Source organism: Denticeps clupeoides, chromosome 4 (genome assembly GCF_900700375.1).
Source record: "Denticeps clupeoides chromosome 4, fDenClu1.1, whole genome shotgun sequence".
Classification (NCBI taxonomy): Eukaryota; Metazoa; Chordata; class Actinopteri; order Clupeiformes; family Denticipitidae; genus Denticeps; species Denticeps clupeoides.
Window position 1 is genome coordinate 33,080,319 of NC_041710.1, and position 15,227 is coordinate 33,095,545.

The 15,227-nt window shown below is 42.0% G+C and overlaps 2 protein-coding genes across 5 annotated transcripts; both read right to left on the bottom strand.

Annotated features, from left to right (window-relative positions):
- Positions 1–548: 548 nt before the first annotated feature.
- Positions 549–11,686, bottom strand: pbxip1b (pre-B-cell leukemia homeobox interacting protein 1b). 3 transcript variants are annotated; one of them, XM_028975064.1, is made up of 10 exons: positions 11,579–11,686; positions 8,889–8,980; positions 8,253–8,474; positions 5,377–5,641; positions 4,596–4,811; positions 4,039–4,062; positions 3,567–3,619; positions 3,391–3,480; positions 2,872–3,112; positions 549–2,784 (listed from the first exon to the last, which is right to left on the bottom strand). In XM_028975064.1, exons 2-10 carry the CDS (start codon positions 8,943–8,945, stop codon positions 1,448–1,450), a joined length of 2,505 nt encoding a protein of 834 aa, XP_028830897.1. In that variant the 5' UTR covers positions 8,946–8,980; positions 11,579–11,686; the 3' UTR covers positions 549–1,447. The 3 variants fall into 3 exon arrangements, with proteins under 3 accessions (XP_028830897.1, XP_028830896.1, XP_028830898.1); XM_028975063.1 differs by having other exon boundaries at positions 2,872–3,118; XM_028975065.1 differs by lacking the exon at positions 4,039–4,062 and having other exon boundaries at positions 2,872–3,118.
- A 1,205-nt stretch (positions 11,687–12,891) lies between these two features.
- On the bottom strand, positions 12,892–13,519 carry lenep (lens epithelial protein). 2 transcript variants are annotated; one of them, XM_028978075.1, is made up of 2 exons: positions 13,162–13,519; positions 12,892–13,059 (listed from the first exon to the last, which is right to left on the bottom strand). In XM_028978075.1, exon 1 carries the CDS (start codon positions 13,374–13,376, stop codon positions 13,185–13,187), a length of 192 nt encoding a protein of 63 aa, XP_028833908.1. In that variant the 5' UTR covers positions 13,377–13,519; the 3' UTR covers positions 12,892–13,059; positions 13,162–13,184. The 2 variants fall into 2 exon arrangements, with proteins under 2 accessions (XP_028833908.1, XP_028833906.1); XM_028978073.1 differs by having other exon boundaries at positions 12,892–13,063.
- Positions 13,520–15,227: the final 1,708 nt, after the last annotated feature.

Sequence of the window (15,227 nt, forward strand, 5' to 3'; positions counted from 1 at the left end):
TTCCTCTGCAAAAAGTAATCTGACTCATGTCCAAATGAATCAAGGGAATCTTAATATGTTGTGGACAGCAAATGGATTTAGACTCAGAAATCAGACAATTAAAATAATGTTTATAATGCTTAGAGAAAAGTATTTCTAGTATTTCTATCGAATACTTAAATCTCAGGAACTGAGAAACTGACTGATGAGAGCTGAAATGTAAACCTTTTTCAAATGCCTAAAAGGTAGGAATGCACAAACCAACACACTCAGAAAAAGTAGCTGTGATGCTGTGACGTTGATTTCAGCTGCATCTTGTACTTCATTGCATATAGTATGGACACATCTTTTGTCAGGTCAGCTTTATTTTGATCAGTTATACCCGTCTGGTTTACAAAGTAGTTCTGAAGTATGTCTAATCCTGTAGAGTACTTGTGGCCTATTTGAAACAGTGTGTTTACAGTCGGGTGTCATGAATGTCAGATATATATATCATTATATTTGTCAGATAATGTAGATTATCAAGTTTAATGTGACTTCATCTCAAATAATCTAATTCACAAAGAAAATTTTGCTTTTAGCAGTGACATATTTATTCAGCAGAATTTACTTATCATCACAAGTACAAAACAATGCAGACTGATCAGTAATACATGTGCCTGAAAATGTCTTGGACAAAACTAAATTAAAATAATATACATTTTACTGAAATTGTTTTAAATATTAAAGTGTCAGTGGATAAAATAGCTATAATGTTTCGACCTCAAAATTAAATAGAATCGTACAATTTAAAAAAAAATTAAATATTTGAATTTGGATTTCAGTACCAAAAATGACTCACTTACAGCAGCAAATACAATATATACTTACACATAAATTTAACATTACTTTTGTAACAGTGTATGTTGTTTCAAAGATTCAGAGCCTTACAGTTTTACATTCAATCTGATTCCTCAGTGGGAGTTGACACAAATTGTTAATTAAATGATGACTGCAAAATGACCGACCTTAAATAAATATTTACACACAATCATAAGAGCTATCTAACATACTCATATAGTAGATTTACTCCCCCTACCAAACTGAGGAAAAAAGTGCATACACACATATGAAATGAAAGTGGAATGATGCTGTCTCTATATGGAAATGTAGTTGTACATATGATCATGAGTGAGGTTATATTATATTATATTATTATACCCCCAGCACACCTCCCAGACATAACTGGTTTCTCCCCTGCAGATACTGAACATTTTCATGAGCCTCGTCATAACAATCATAATCATTTCAAGAACAAGTAGCCACGGTTTAGACCCTAAACTGCACTAGTGACTAATATATGTCTAATATTTCTAGTAATGGGTCACTAGCCGATGAGAGCAGGGTCAATCTTTTATTTTAAAGAATAAAATCAGTGGGAATGGCTGCCGATGGGTGACATTAGAAACAATGACACTCTTCATTCTGTTCAGGCCGATGCCCTGTTCTTCCACGCTGCCCATCTCCTTTCCTCCTTATCACCAGCTTCAGCGTGGGGCAGCGCAAACCTCTCCAACGCCTCCCTTTCAAACCCTTCCATCTCTTCCTCCACATCTCTGTTCTCTTCTTCCTCCGCCATGTCTTCCAAAATGTCAGACACGTCTTCCACAAACTCAGAAAAAGGCATCTGATTGTGGCTGAATACGCCATCAGCAAAAAACTCCCTCACCAGTGTGCTGAGCTCCTCCTTCCTGGAGGCCAGCTCCCCGACCCCCTCCAGCCGGCTCAGGTACTGCAGCAGGAGTCCCTCGAAGTCGGCTAGAGACACCGGGACGAGGCCCTGGGCCTGGGCACATGCTGCAGCGCCCCCACACTGGCCTGGCGGAGCATGGAAGTGCCGGAGCTTCTGCCGCTGCTGGGTCCAGTAGTCCCTGTCTTCATGCTGGTTGTCAAGGTGATGAGCACGAGGACGGGACACCTCTTCCTTGGCGTCACTGCTTGGCCGCTGCTTCTGCTTTTTCTCTTTTTTCTTCTCTTTCTCATGAATGTCCTGCCTCTGCTTGCCAACATCCCGTTTATTCTTGCTCTCCACCCGGCCTCTGCCCTTTCCTCGCTCCCTCTCTTCTTCTTCTTCTTCTACTTCCCTCCAATCCTTCTTTCCTTTTCTTATTTTATCATCTTTCTCTCCCTTCCATTTCTTCTCTCCATTCTCTGTCCTCCACTGCTTCTTCCTTTCTTTACTTTCATCTTTCCTCCACTTGTTCTTCCCATTCCATTCGTCCTTTTCCTGACGTTCTTTTTTTCCCACTTTCATCTTCTGCTCTTTTCCATGTTTTCCTGCTTCATCTCTCCAGTCATTTTCCTCTTCCCAGGCCTTCCACTCTTTCTCTCTCTTTCTTCCTCTGTTGTCCTTCTGGTCCTGCCATTCTTTTGTCTTTGCTGACTTATAACCATGCACCCCTCCATTTTCCTCCTTTTCCCACCATGTATCTTCGCTCCATTTCTGTTTTTCACCACCCTCTTTTTTTCCTCTCATCTTCTGCGATTGTTTGTTTTCCAGACTTTCCTTCTCTTTCCGATGCCCCCTCCTTTCCTCCTGCCTTTCTACCTCAGTTTCCTCTTTCTTTCCTCTCCACTCTTTCTTCCCCTTTTTCTCTGCTATTTTGTCCTGTCCCCAATCTCTCTTCTCATCCTTCTTCCCATCTTTTTTCCACTCCTTCTTGGACTCTATGCTGTCTTTATAATCTGTGGATTTAGATGGTCGTTGGTCATGACTGCTTGGCGGCTTGGAAGTTTTTTCAAATGTTTTTGGACCATCACCTTGCACTATTTAACAAAAAAAAAAAAAAAAAAACTGAGATACGCAAACATATTTCACTGTAGCGATCTCAGCAGTGGTGGGGTGCGCTTTACCTGGCGGATGTTTCAGTTTGGCTCGGAGAGATTCGACTTCTTTCTGAAGGGTTGACATATTCTCCAGATCTCTTTTCGACCTCTCGTTCTCCATCTTCATTTTCTGGTTCTCCTGCTCCAGCTCCTTCTGTCTTTCCAGATCTGCTTTTATCCTCTGGTTCTCTCTCTCCAGCTCTTCTCTCAGCTTCTTCTCCTTTTCGCCCACCTCTGCTAGCTGCTGTGCTGATTTCAACTGCCCATTCTGCGCCTGGGAACGAAACGTCTCAGTACGGCACCAGGATGTAAACCCTCAAGCCAGCAATTTTTAGATGAAACTACTGATCAGGAAGATGCAAATCGTTTTTAATGATTTTTCTGGCATCTCATATACAATGTCATATTGCTCAGTTCAGTCAATATGTAATAAACTGGATATTTGATATTCATAGGCTTCACATATCCTATTGGTCTCTTATTTCATTTAATGTTTGAAATTCAAATTGGGAAACACTATGAAACAAGACATACACATACACACACCTGCAGCTGTGCCTGCAATGCAGCTATTTGTTGGGTTTCTTTTTCCAGTTTATCGATCAGATCAGTAGGACGATCAATTTTCAGCCATTCCTGTTCCAAAATACATAAAAAATCAAGCACGAGAAAGTAAATGAACTAAAAATAATAAATAGAACAAGTAAAAAATGAGAAGTGACCTTGTTCAGTTTCAGCTCTGAGATTTTCATGTCCTTCACATCTACATCTCCCTCTGACAAGGCAAGTAAAAAGTTGTTAATGCATTTTACCCACACATTTATACACACACAAACACAAACTGTCTCCATTCTTCATAAGATACAACAATATTAACGTCTTTTACTGGCATAAGTCACTAGGTTGGATCAATGGGACCGGTGGACAAGTAAGATTGGAATAATGTCTTCTGCTGTATATATAGTGATCGTTAAGTATGCTAATAAATTAAAGATGGTCCAATTTTTTGATAAAAACACACACATACACACACACTTTCAACAAGATAATTTGCAACTGTTCTACTCTCTGGTCACTGTTCACTGAATAATAATAATAATAATAATAATAATAATAATAAAAAAAAACAAATAAAAAAAAAAAAAAAGACACACACACAAATGCAAAGACACTGTTTGGTACATAGTTACCTACCCTCATCCAGGTCCAAGAACACACCTGTGGGATAATACACCTTGGTCTCAGAACTTTTATTTGGGTTTTGTTAATAGAAGTCATGTAAACATTTCACATAAGCATGTCATATTTTGTATGAGAAAAGTCCTAACTCGAAATATCACACAAAGTCAGCTTTCCTGTGTTGGGTTTCCTGTGTTATGCTGGTCTAAAATTGGTCTAAGCGTAGAACAAATATGACTCGTTTTTGAGGGGTTCATAGTCTGTACTTGGTTCAGCATGCCTAGATCCTTAAATTGGATTTTTAAACTACTGAAACACCATTGCACGTTGCAATGGTGCCTGACTGTGTTGTTACTAGGATTTGTTACATTGGTTCTCTTATCTTCTGTGAATAAAGCATGCAACATTGACAATAAGATGATGATCAATACAATGTCAAATATCTGAATCACAAGCTGTGTAATACATGCACAAAAGCCTTGCTTGTAAAATAAGTTCTAAATAAAAAGTTCTGAATAATGTTGGTTAGTATATCCAAATCAGGGCTTGAGGCTCTGTGCTAAAGCTCTCACCAGAGAAGAAGATGGTCCCAAGTCCCAGCAAAATGACAGCTGCTACAATGCACTTGTTAAGAGAGAGACCCATGTCCTCATCCTGCGGTGGAGCTTGATAGTCCTCCACTTCGTCCTCATCATCATTGTCTTTCTTGTGCTGGTCCAGGGAACCCAGGAGTGAGACTCTTCTTCTCCGCAGGCCATCTCCCTCGTTCGCTTTCTCAACCTGGGACTCTTATAATATGGAAAACACATCATGTGCTATGAGTCCATTGCTCAGACATAGAAGTCTTCAAAATCTTGGATTATACATCTACTTAGGACTAAAAAACAGATTTCAACAACACAAAACCAGCAGCTCATCAGTTATTGGGGTGTAAGCATGCCCACAATTGAATAATTTTAAATATGAATGAACAGTTTTGTTTTTGTCCACTTGGGGGTCATTGCCCTCAGAATGGATTCCCAGTTATGTGAGAATCCCTAATTGCCAAAATCATTTGGAGAGTCTAGAAGGGTTTTTTTTAAACGTGAGCCGCAATTGCTCTCTCACACATTTTCCATAGCTTAGTCCTTCTCAGTGTCACAGCTCACCCACAACTGCTTTATATGTGTAATTGTACATTTTGGAGCTAAATCAGCTCTTGAACAAGTATAATAACACTGAAAGAAAAAATAACATGATAAATACTAGGGGTGCTACAGTTCGTCATGGTATGGTTCATAACATGGATTTTGGGCCATGGTTTTGGTTCACTTTCTTGTGCAGAGGAGTTGCACCCCTACTAAATACATCTACCTGTCTTTCCCAGCTCCTCCACTTCCTGGTGGTGCTTCTCTTCCTGGGTAGAAGACTCGTTGGAGGGGTGTATATGCGTATATGAATCAGAGAACGTGTCGTTATCAGAGCTGGGCAGGGCTTGACTGCTTGAGAAATTGCTGTAAACATGGGTAGTCGTGGGGGTGTGGCCTTCTGCTACAGAACTCAAAGGTACAACACTGGGGGTGGAGTCATCGTTCAGATGAGTGTCCTCAGCACCCTCTGGAGAAGTTCCCTGGAACACCTGTTGTTGAACATCAAGCACGTTACAACTGAACAGACAAAACAGAAATTACAGTCTGTACAGCGGGATTTCTCAGATAGCTGGGTTGACCTCAGGTAAAGATCATGACTGACCAGTAGAAATGCACCGTAACCAAACTCTTACTGACAAACTTCCAGCTTACATTAAGCCAGTTTATAAAAATTCTCGTTAAAAAGTAGTGCCGGTAGTGACTGTGGCGGCCAGAGTACAGCACTGAGTTTCACACCAGGCGGCTGTGACATATTTTTGCTTGGCCAATAGCAATTGGCTGTTATTCCTCACAGTTTTTTATTCAATCTCAGCACTTTTATTAGATCAAAGCTTAAAACCTTTGGGTTACTGGCTCCAGAACTAAGCCCATCAGAGAATAACGAAAAAGTTAAAAGTATAAAAGGTACAAAATAGTAAAATATAAATAAACAATTCAAGTATAACTAATAATCCAACTTCCAGTTGTATCTAGATGAGGTAGGTAGGTACAATGTTTGTCTTTGTCAATGTTATGTGCCAAATAGAGAGAGAGAGAGAATTTGTCTTAGTGCATGTGTGCATGTGCAAGCCTGTCCAGACAAATCTGTCCATGTGCCGCTGTGATGTACTGTGGGGAGGAAAAAAAAACATTGATTTGTGCAACAAATGCTATAAACTCGCCCAAAAGTAAATCTATATGCTAATGAATGTAGATTTGTGTGTGTGTGTGTGTGTGCGCGAGATGAATTACATGAGTTAGATCTTTGTAGTATTTGCTCTCTTGCTACTTATCATGCCTCTTCACTATCGACTCATAACACAAATAATGCACGTTCTAAGAAGCACTAATGTTAGTTAGCACTCATAAAAATACGATACCTTGTATTCTCACCAAGTACTGAAGTAAAGGATCTACGTGTCCTCATTGATGCAGGTCTTTCATTCGATTCGCATATAGATAATGTCACTAGAATAGCATTCTTTCACCTCAGAAATATTGCAAAAATAGGAAACATCATCTCAATGCACGATGCAGAAAAGTTGGTCCATGCCTTTATCACATCAAGGTTAGATTACTGTCTGGATGCTCTAGTAGGTGCATGAGTAAACTCCAGTTAGTACAGAATGCTGCAGCCAGAGTTCTAACTAGAACTAGGAAATTTGACCACATCACCCCAGTCTTACAATCACTGCACTGGCTACCCATCAAATTTAGGATTGACTACAAAACAGCTCTAAATGGTCTCACCCTGCAGTACCTGAGTGAACTTTTAGTTATTTACAACCCGCCACGCCCCCTTCGATCAACGGGTGCGGGGTCACCACTGGTACCCAAAGTACAGAGGGTCACAGCTGTGAGCAGATCCTTCTCATATAGAGCTCCGCAGTTGTGGAACGGCTTGCCAGTCAGTGTCCGGGACTCAGACACAGTGTCAATTATCACACAGTCACCCTGTTAAGCACAGTGTTAAATTCACCTTAGTTAGGCTGTCCTAGTTATGGTACCGGGCCACTGTTGCACAAATATACTAAAACCACATATTTCTGTAACAGTCGTACAGTGCCACCATCTGCCGCTGCTTCTGTTTGCTGTGTCCGAGACACGGAATCAAGCGCCCAGACTACTGGCAGACCCCAGTAAAGAGAACAGCAATCCTGGTTCCTGAAAGGATGACTTAGCATGAAAAGAACCAGAGGGTCACCACAGCAACCACCACCATAACAACTAAAGCTTCAGGGATCTTCAAATGGACCAGTAGCATCAAAACGGACATGTACACAATGACACTGGACTACATTTTGGACTTCTCTACCTCTACAACTTTAGGACTTTTTCTCTTATTGGACAAATCATCACAAATCCTGCACTGACACAATTTGCAGGCTCACTCTACCCTGGAAGGGGGTCCCTCTCTGTATTACTCCTTCCCAAGGTTTCTTCCTTTCTTTTTTCTCTCTCCTAGAGTTTTTTTGTGTGGAGTTTTTCCTTGTGTGCAGAAGGGTCAAGTGTGGGGGGTGTCAACTGTAGGGCTCGTCAAAGCCCATTGAGACATACTGTATGTGATTATATAAGAAATAAATGTTGTTGTTGTCTGTAGTTACATCAACATTGTTTACAATTAAAAATGTTATTTAATTTCATCTTGACAATTGAGGCCTTGAATGGAATTTTTGTATTGTTCTTTTCCAAAGCGATTGCCTGTAACCTTTTTAAAAAGAAAACATCTACTTTCTGCGACTTTTTTACATATTCGCTGTTGATTTGTGTTACAGTTGAACAATAATGTCAGTTCAATATTCTATATCTTCTGTCACTGCAATTAAATTAGACATTAGTATTCAAACCCCTTCAACATATTTGACACATTATAATTGTGAAGAGGAAGAGGAAAAAAAAGATTCTCAGTTTGATTAGACCCACCAGGATTGGCCAGTATTTAGCTCCATTCATCTTCCCTCCTGCCTACTTCTCTGAATGATACGTGGGTAGCCACCATTTTTTAAATCAGATTGCTGAACTCTGACACAAAGTTGGGCTTGTTAACATGACCACTGAAATGCCCTTCCACAGGTGCAATCCACACAGTTTTTTTATGCATAAAATGTCACATTTCCTGACCTGAGGCTGCTCCAGGAGTTGCTCTGCATGCCTATCTTCAGCAATTCCGGAGACAACTGAATCCAACTGTTCCTTGGCAATGGCAGCTCCTGGTTCTGCCACAAGGTGGAGGCACTCGGTGGCATCCGGTTGCATTTTGGAGCGTTCCCCTGCACAGTCCACAGGGTCGCCATGACCCTGTCCGTCCTCAAGCATTGGACCCACGTGTTCAGCAACAGGGGCCTTCAAGGGAAGAAACATACAAATCAGCACCACTGCCATCCCTGTGGGGGGCTACTTTTCTCCGTTCATGTGTCCTCACCGTGTAGATCAGTGGTCAACTATCAGGATAAAAGATCTCCTTTCCGTTTCTTACAATAAATGTTTAGATTTTTTTCTGTCATTTTGTCCAAAGTAATTACATTTGTCCCCCCCTATTCAGTTTTGGACCAAGGTTTTATTTGTGCAGTTTTATAAAGACACTTTTCTGGCAACCATGTTAAAGGGTAGCTGGCTTCACAACTTGGGACAGAACAAGGCCACCAGGGGACTGCACGGGGTATTGTGAACAGTCAAAAAGTAAAAAGTTCCTTTCCGATAATCAAGACATTCTTTCTCAGTTTACAAATGTTTCTCCTCACTCATGCTTGTCCTGACCTCTGGTGTGAGGATGGTCCAGTTGTTTCCATTGGAACTCTTGTCGTTGTCAGACATCACCCTCCTGTGAACTTCCCAGCTCAGCAGCACAACTGTAAGAAACACAAACGTTTCTGCATGCTGTGCTCACACTGAACAACAAGACATTCTACAGGACACCTGTGGTTCTTCTGTATTTTTCTTACATGTAATTAATCATTAATTACATGTAAGAAAAGATTATGTACCACACGCCACTTGTTCATAAGGATGATTGGATGGCAAATGGGGAAAAAACGTACCACTGTTCAAGACTGGTCTGCCTGCATCTGGATGTGAGAATAAAAGAGCTGAGGAGTAGACAGCTGATGCAGGACAGGCTTACAGGACCTTAAGTCAATCAATCACTTAGATTCCTTCCAGGATCTAGAGCTGTTTGAAGCTAAGTTTAGCAGCGCTGGATGATGGTTACAATAAATGGCTGAATACTGGCAGCTTCTATGTCCTCAATCTGATCAATAAGCTGCACTTTGCATTCTATAGTGTTTTCTGAACAGCTGTCTGTTTTTTTCAATAACCAATGGATTTGTACAGTGCATCTGGAAAGTATTCACAGATTATAACTTTTTCCACATTTTGGTACAGCCTTATTCCAAAATTCTTTCTTTTCCCATTTTGGCAAATTTATAATAAAACAAAAACTGAAAAAATCATGTTTACATAAGTATTGGAAAAAGAAAAAGAAATGACAAAAATGGAGCTCAGGGTACATCCTGTTTCTGCAGCTTAACTGGAGTCCACCATTGATTGGACCTGATTTGAAAAGACTCACCTGTCTATATAGGCCAGACGGAAGCCACTCCTTAGTAAAAGGCACACTCTCTGGTCTGATGGGACAAAGATTGAACTCATTGGAGTGAATGCCAGGAGTCACGTTTGGTGGAACCCAGGCACTGCTCATCACCAGGTAGAGGTGTGAACATTCACTGGGCTCATGATTCAATTCGATTATCAATGCCTCGATATCGATGAATCGTGACGCAGCCCATTCATTTTTTTACTAAGTCACATGATGTTGTCAAATACATTAAGGTCTCGTACGCCTGTGTGGACGCTTTGATTTTATACAATGAGCAGAAAATTTTCCTGCGTTCAGTCAACACTCGCCTGATGTCAAAAAAAATATGGAATCAACAGGCCAATACCATCCCTACAGTGAAGCATGATGGTGGCAGCATCATGCTGTGGCGATGTTTTTCAGTTGCAGAGGGAAAGATAACTGCAGCAATGTACAGAGACATCCTGGAGACTGGGGTGACTATTCATCTTTAAGCTGGAAAATGACCCTAAACACACGGACAAGATATCAAAGGAGTTTCTTCAGGACAACTCTGTGAATTCTTCTTTAGTGGCCCAGCCGGAGCCCCAGACTTGAAATGGATTGAACATCTCTGGAGAGATCTTAAAATGGCACTTCTAACCTGAGGTGCCGCAAAGAGGAATTTGCCAAGGATCGGTGGGCCAAGCTTGTGGCATCATATTCAAAAAGACTTGAGGATGTAATTTCTGCCAAAGGTGCATCAACAATGTATTGAGCAAAGGCTGTGAATACATACATACATGTGATTTCTCCGTTTTTTCACGTTGTCATTATGGGGTGTTGTGTGTAGAAATCTGAGGGAAAAAAAGAGCTGCATACTGTCCTCATTAGTATGAGGCCGGTGTGTTTCTGCCTTAGCCCGTACTGTGGATGCTTTGGCAGGAAAAGGCGTAACTAAGGCCTCGGTTCTCAGCTCGCCCGCCCGCTCGCTCTCTGCGGCGGAAGCGTGGCAGAGAACGGTGGCCGTCACAGTCTCCAGCTGAACAAAGAACGCGGGTTCCGGCCGCGGCTGCCAGCAGGTGGATTTACACACCAGACACATTTGCGATGTGTTTTATTGCTGGGAATTTTAGTAGAAATATATAAATGCCTTTGCTTTTATATACTTGCTGGTGTTCGTTTTAATATTGAAAGTATCTCTGTATCGGATCCAAATCAAAAAGAAAAAGAACAGTAAGTCTGAATAAAAGTGTGAAGTAGGTCTGCTCTACATCCAGTAATTTCCCAGATCTTCAGGGAGGGTGAGACCAAGTGGAAATCGTGTGCAGCACACTTCATTTTAATTTGGCTCCGCTAATAATGAAGAGTCCCAGGGGCCAGTTCCAGACCCCGGGCCTGAGCCAGGAGGACTGGTACAGATCCAGAGGAACGACGTAAATAGCTGCCACTAAATTTAGTGCGAAAGGGGAGCTATAGATTGTTTCGGGTGAGAAGAAAGCGACCTGGAATCGGACTGTAACCCGTGTAAAACCGTGGTATTAGCCAGATTACCTGGTCGGAGATGATGTTCCACATCCATCCACTCAGATGGATGAAGAACAAACTGCATACATATTTTGAGGGCATCCGTGACCCACTATCTGGCTCTAAAAACGACCAAACAAGGACATCCAGGACGACACGGGCAGCACCCGGCGGTGTGGGGCTTCGAAGTCGGGGCTGTTGCTCACATGAGCTGCGTTAAATCTGAACTCTTCAGAGCTGAAACGCACAACTTCCGAACTTGACGAGAAACCACAACTACCGGAAACCAGGTGAACGTGTGACAGGCGCAGCGGGGATTTCAAATGAAACTAAGTATAAAAGCCACATGGAGAAGCCGTCATCTTACCGTGCCCAGAGTACGACTCTCGCCTCCGGACGACCGAATCCTCGACTCCAAACTTCAGCGACGGCGCTCCGATCCGTCAACCGACTGTTCGTTCCGCGGACGTGCTGCTGTCCAATCACAGGACGGCAGTCGCGTTTGGCCCGCCTTCCCAGGACAGCATCAGCCAATGCGACAGAGTTTGCCTTTGATTGACGTATGCAGGTGACGTTTACTCGCAGCGCCGATGCCAGAAGCGAGTACTCCTGCTGTCTACTGTACGTCAGGGGTCGAGAACATTTCTCGTTCTGCTTCATTTGACTGAGCTAAATACATTGGAAAAACTCTTAAGTTTCTTCTAATGTGACTGTATAGATTTGTACAGTTTGTACTAAGTTGGTTTTATTTTGTCACTCTCAGTTTTGACCAGAATTCTTGTAGAGATACTGAGGCGAGTGATTGTACATCTCTGCCGAGAAGACAGTCCCCTAATGTCCCCCGCACAGCTGCTCCCAAACAGCATGTCAAGTTCTTAGTGAAGACGCTATCTTTAGCGTCCCCAGCTCTTTCAGACGCCAGAAACGATACAATAAAATAGAGAAACGGAGGAATGTATGGAGGACAAATCATGGCGACATCTCCCAGATGAATGAGAAAGAACTTAATAAATATAAAGAAACCGAATTAAGAGTTTTCTCAATATTTTTATCACTTTCACTGATACTTAATCTTGGTCACAGCTATTTGAATATATTTGATTTGGCTTCATAGTGTATAAAAAGTATTTCACCACACATGCACCCCATAAACAGCCTGCATTGGGACCTCCTGGAACGTGAGCAAGTTTTGATTAAATAGCAGGTATATGAATATTGCCAGTATTTCATAAGTGATGGGAGGCAGTGCAAATGTTATTGCCCTCTGCATATTCCAACACACCTTAACAGTTTGTGGACAAAGAAGAGGAAATGGCCTACAGGAAAATATGTAAATATACAAACTGTATGTTTTTGAGAAGATGCTAATATTTCACTTATGGATTTATTGTAATTGATGTAACCACCTGCTTCAGTGATGGCCTAGCGGTTAAGGAAGCGGCCCCAACATCAGAAGGTTGCCGGTTCGAATCCCGATCCGCCAAGGTGCCACTGAAATGCCACTGAGCAAAAGCACCGTCCCCACACACTGCTCCCCGGGCACCTGTCATTGCTGCCCACTGCTCACTCAGGGTGATGGATTAAATGCAGAGGACAAATTTCACTGTGTGCACCATGTGCTGTTCTGCTGTGTATCACATGTGACAATCACTTCACTTTCACTTTATAAAACAACACAGGTTTACATACAACTGTGGGTGAAACTGTTCAGCCAGTTTCCTTTTAATTATCTTTGAATCATGTTGGATATGACTGTCATTCATCGTCAGCAGAGACAACTGCATGTTTTACGGCATGTTAATCGGTCCCTCTGGGCATCCAGGCACGCCAGACTGTCCACTCCACCAGCTGTCTATGTGTCAGAATCAGAAACAGAAAGGGGAAATAAAGATGAAAAGGCATCTTGAGAAAGCCAGGCGGGGGTGCAAGGCCTTTCCTGTTCCAACTCACCCTCTTTTTTTTCCTTGAATACATCAGTCCAGGATCTCTTTAATGCACCAGCAGCAAAGCAGGAAGTAGAGGCACTCCTTAAGGGACTGGATGAAGCCATAGGCCACGTTAGGACCAAACAGGTTTTTGCCGCGGCTCAGGCCCAGGACCGCGTCTCGCAGGCCGTGCCCCAGAGAGGAAGGCATTGCCTGGGGGAGAGGCCGTTGTGGGTGCATCTCAACCCAGCACCGTGAGGACGTCCTCGGGTACAGCAGCCAGGGAGGGAGAGCGAGGGCCGACGCCGGCGGAACTGGAGACAGCTTGGAGTTCGTCTGCTGTTGACTGAGTAATTCCTCAGTCCCCGCAGTGGGACATTGCCTGGACCATGTAAATTTATACAGCTCTGGAACATGCAGGACAGCTGCCTACGTCCCACTCGCATGACACACCTTTGTCTGACCACAAAGCCCTGATCCTCTCACTTTGTTCTGTGTGGATTTTTCTGTGTCTGGCTGGTGAACTCTCACCTTCTCTCCCAGCCACCCCGACCCTGTTTACCATTCCGTTTCTAGAAATCTGTCGGGAGTGATTCATGACTGAAATGCATGACATTAAGCCTGCAGCACAAATACATCCGTTATAAACTTCCATCTTATACTTCAAGATGAATGGATGTGAGCTACTTCAGACTGAGAAACATCAGTACTTCAGTAAATTACTCTCTTGGGCAGCAGCGACATGAATCAATAATCTGAATTTCTGTATTCTCATGCGCCAGGGCCCAGTTGTTCAAAAGGTAAAAATAAAATTATTTTGGATAACAGATTAGATTAAAATTTGAAAACGGATTGTTCAAAGGGAAATCTGATTCTGGAATCAGATCAAATAGTCTAATCCAATCTGGATCAAACCTTTACTTTTTTGAAGGTTTGTATTTGAATTTAGACACATTTGATCCATAAAATCAGGATAATCCCGCTCCCAAACACAAGTGCGAATTTCAGGCACAAAATGAAATAAAAACTTTTCTGTACAATCGAAAATAATGTAGGAAATAACGTATGAAGGCCTTTCAGGATATTAAAGGGTGAAAATCCATATGAAATATCTCTAAAGAAAATAATCTACTGTCCATTGTATTTGAATGAAAATGACAATATTTTTCAATGTGAAAATCTTATTAAAACACATGATTTGCCTGTCTGTCTGTTGTTCTTAACAAGGCCAGTAGGCTACACTGAGAGTTCCATTTAAAGCACTAATAAAACGGATTTGGTAATCCAGACATTTCTGAATAGTGCTGCTCTGAAAAACATCATAAAAGGGAATTACCCAATCCTGGATTTCAAAATCCAGATCATTTTCATCCATTTACATTTACGGCATTTGGCAGACGCCCTTATCCAGAACAACTTACAACGTGCTTTCAAGTTACCATCGATGAAGAGATCAATTCTGGTTCACTAGGACCCCCAACAATGAATACAATCTTTTTATTCTTTTTATTGTAGATTCTGTACACAAGTTCGACAATAAGAAAGTTACAATTTAATCTAAATATTCTCTAAAGAGGAAGGTCTTGAGCTGTCGTTTGAAGGTGCTCAGTGACTGAGCTGTTCTGACCTCGAGGGGAAGTTCATTCCACCACCCAGGGGCCAAGACGGAGAAGAGTCTAGATGAATACTTTCCTTTTACCTTCAGCGATGGAGGGACCAGGCGAGCAGTACTGGAGGTTCGGAGTATACGAAGTGCAGTGCGAGGTGTAATAAGGGCAGATGAAATTGTTTGAACAACTGGGCCCAGATGTATTGAATGGGCTTTACCACAAATCTGAATAAAAATGTATGGAAAATGTATTTCCATTCCAGTATTTTATGTTTGAATTTTATTTCATATTAAATTCTTCAGTGTATCGTGTCTTGTCTTGTTTGTGCAGTCGGGATGTAAGCTATTTTCTTGAGGACAAATAAAGTTTTCTGAATCAGGTGCATTGCCAGCTTGCTGAGGCAGGCACTTGCGTGCTGCCAGGTTTTTTCCAAAAGGGACGGGCGTGTCACACAACACTCTCACCGTCCTCAATCAATCAT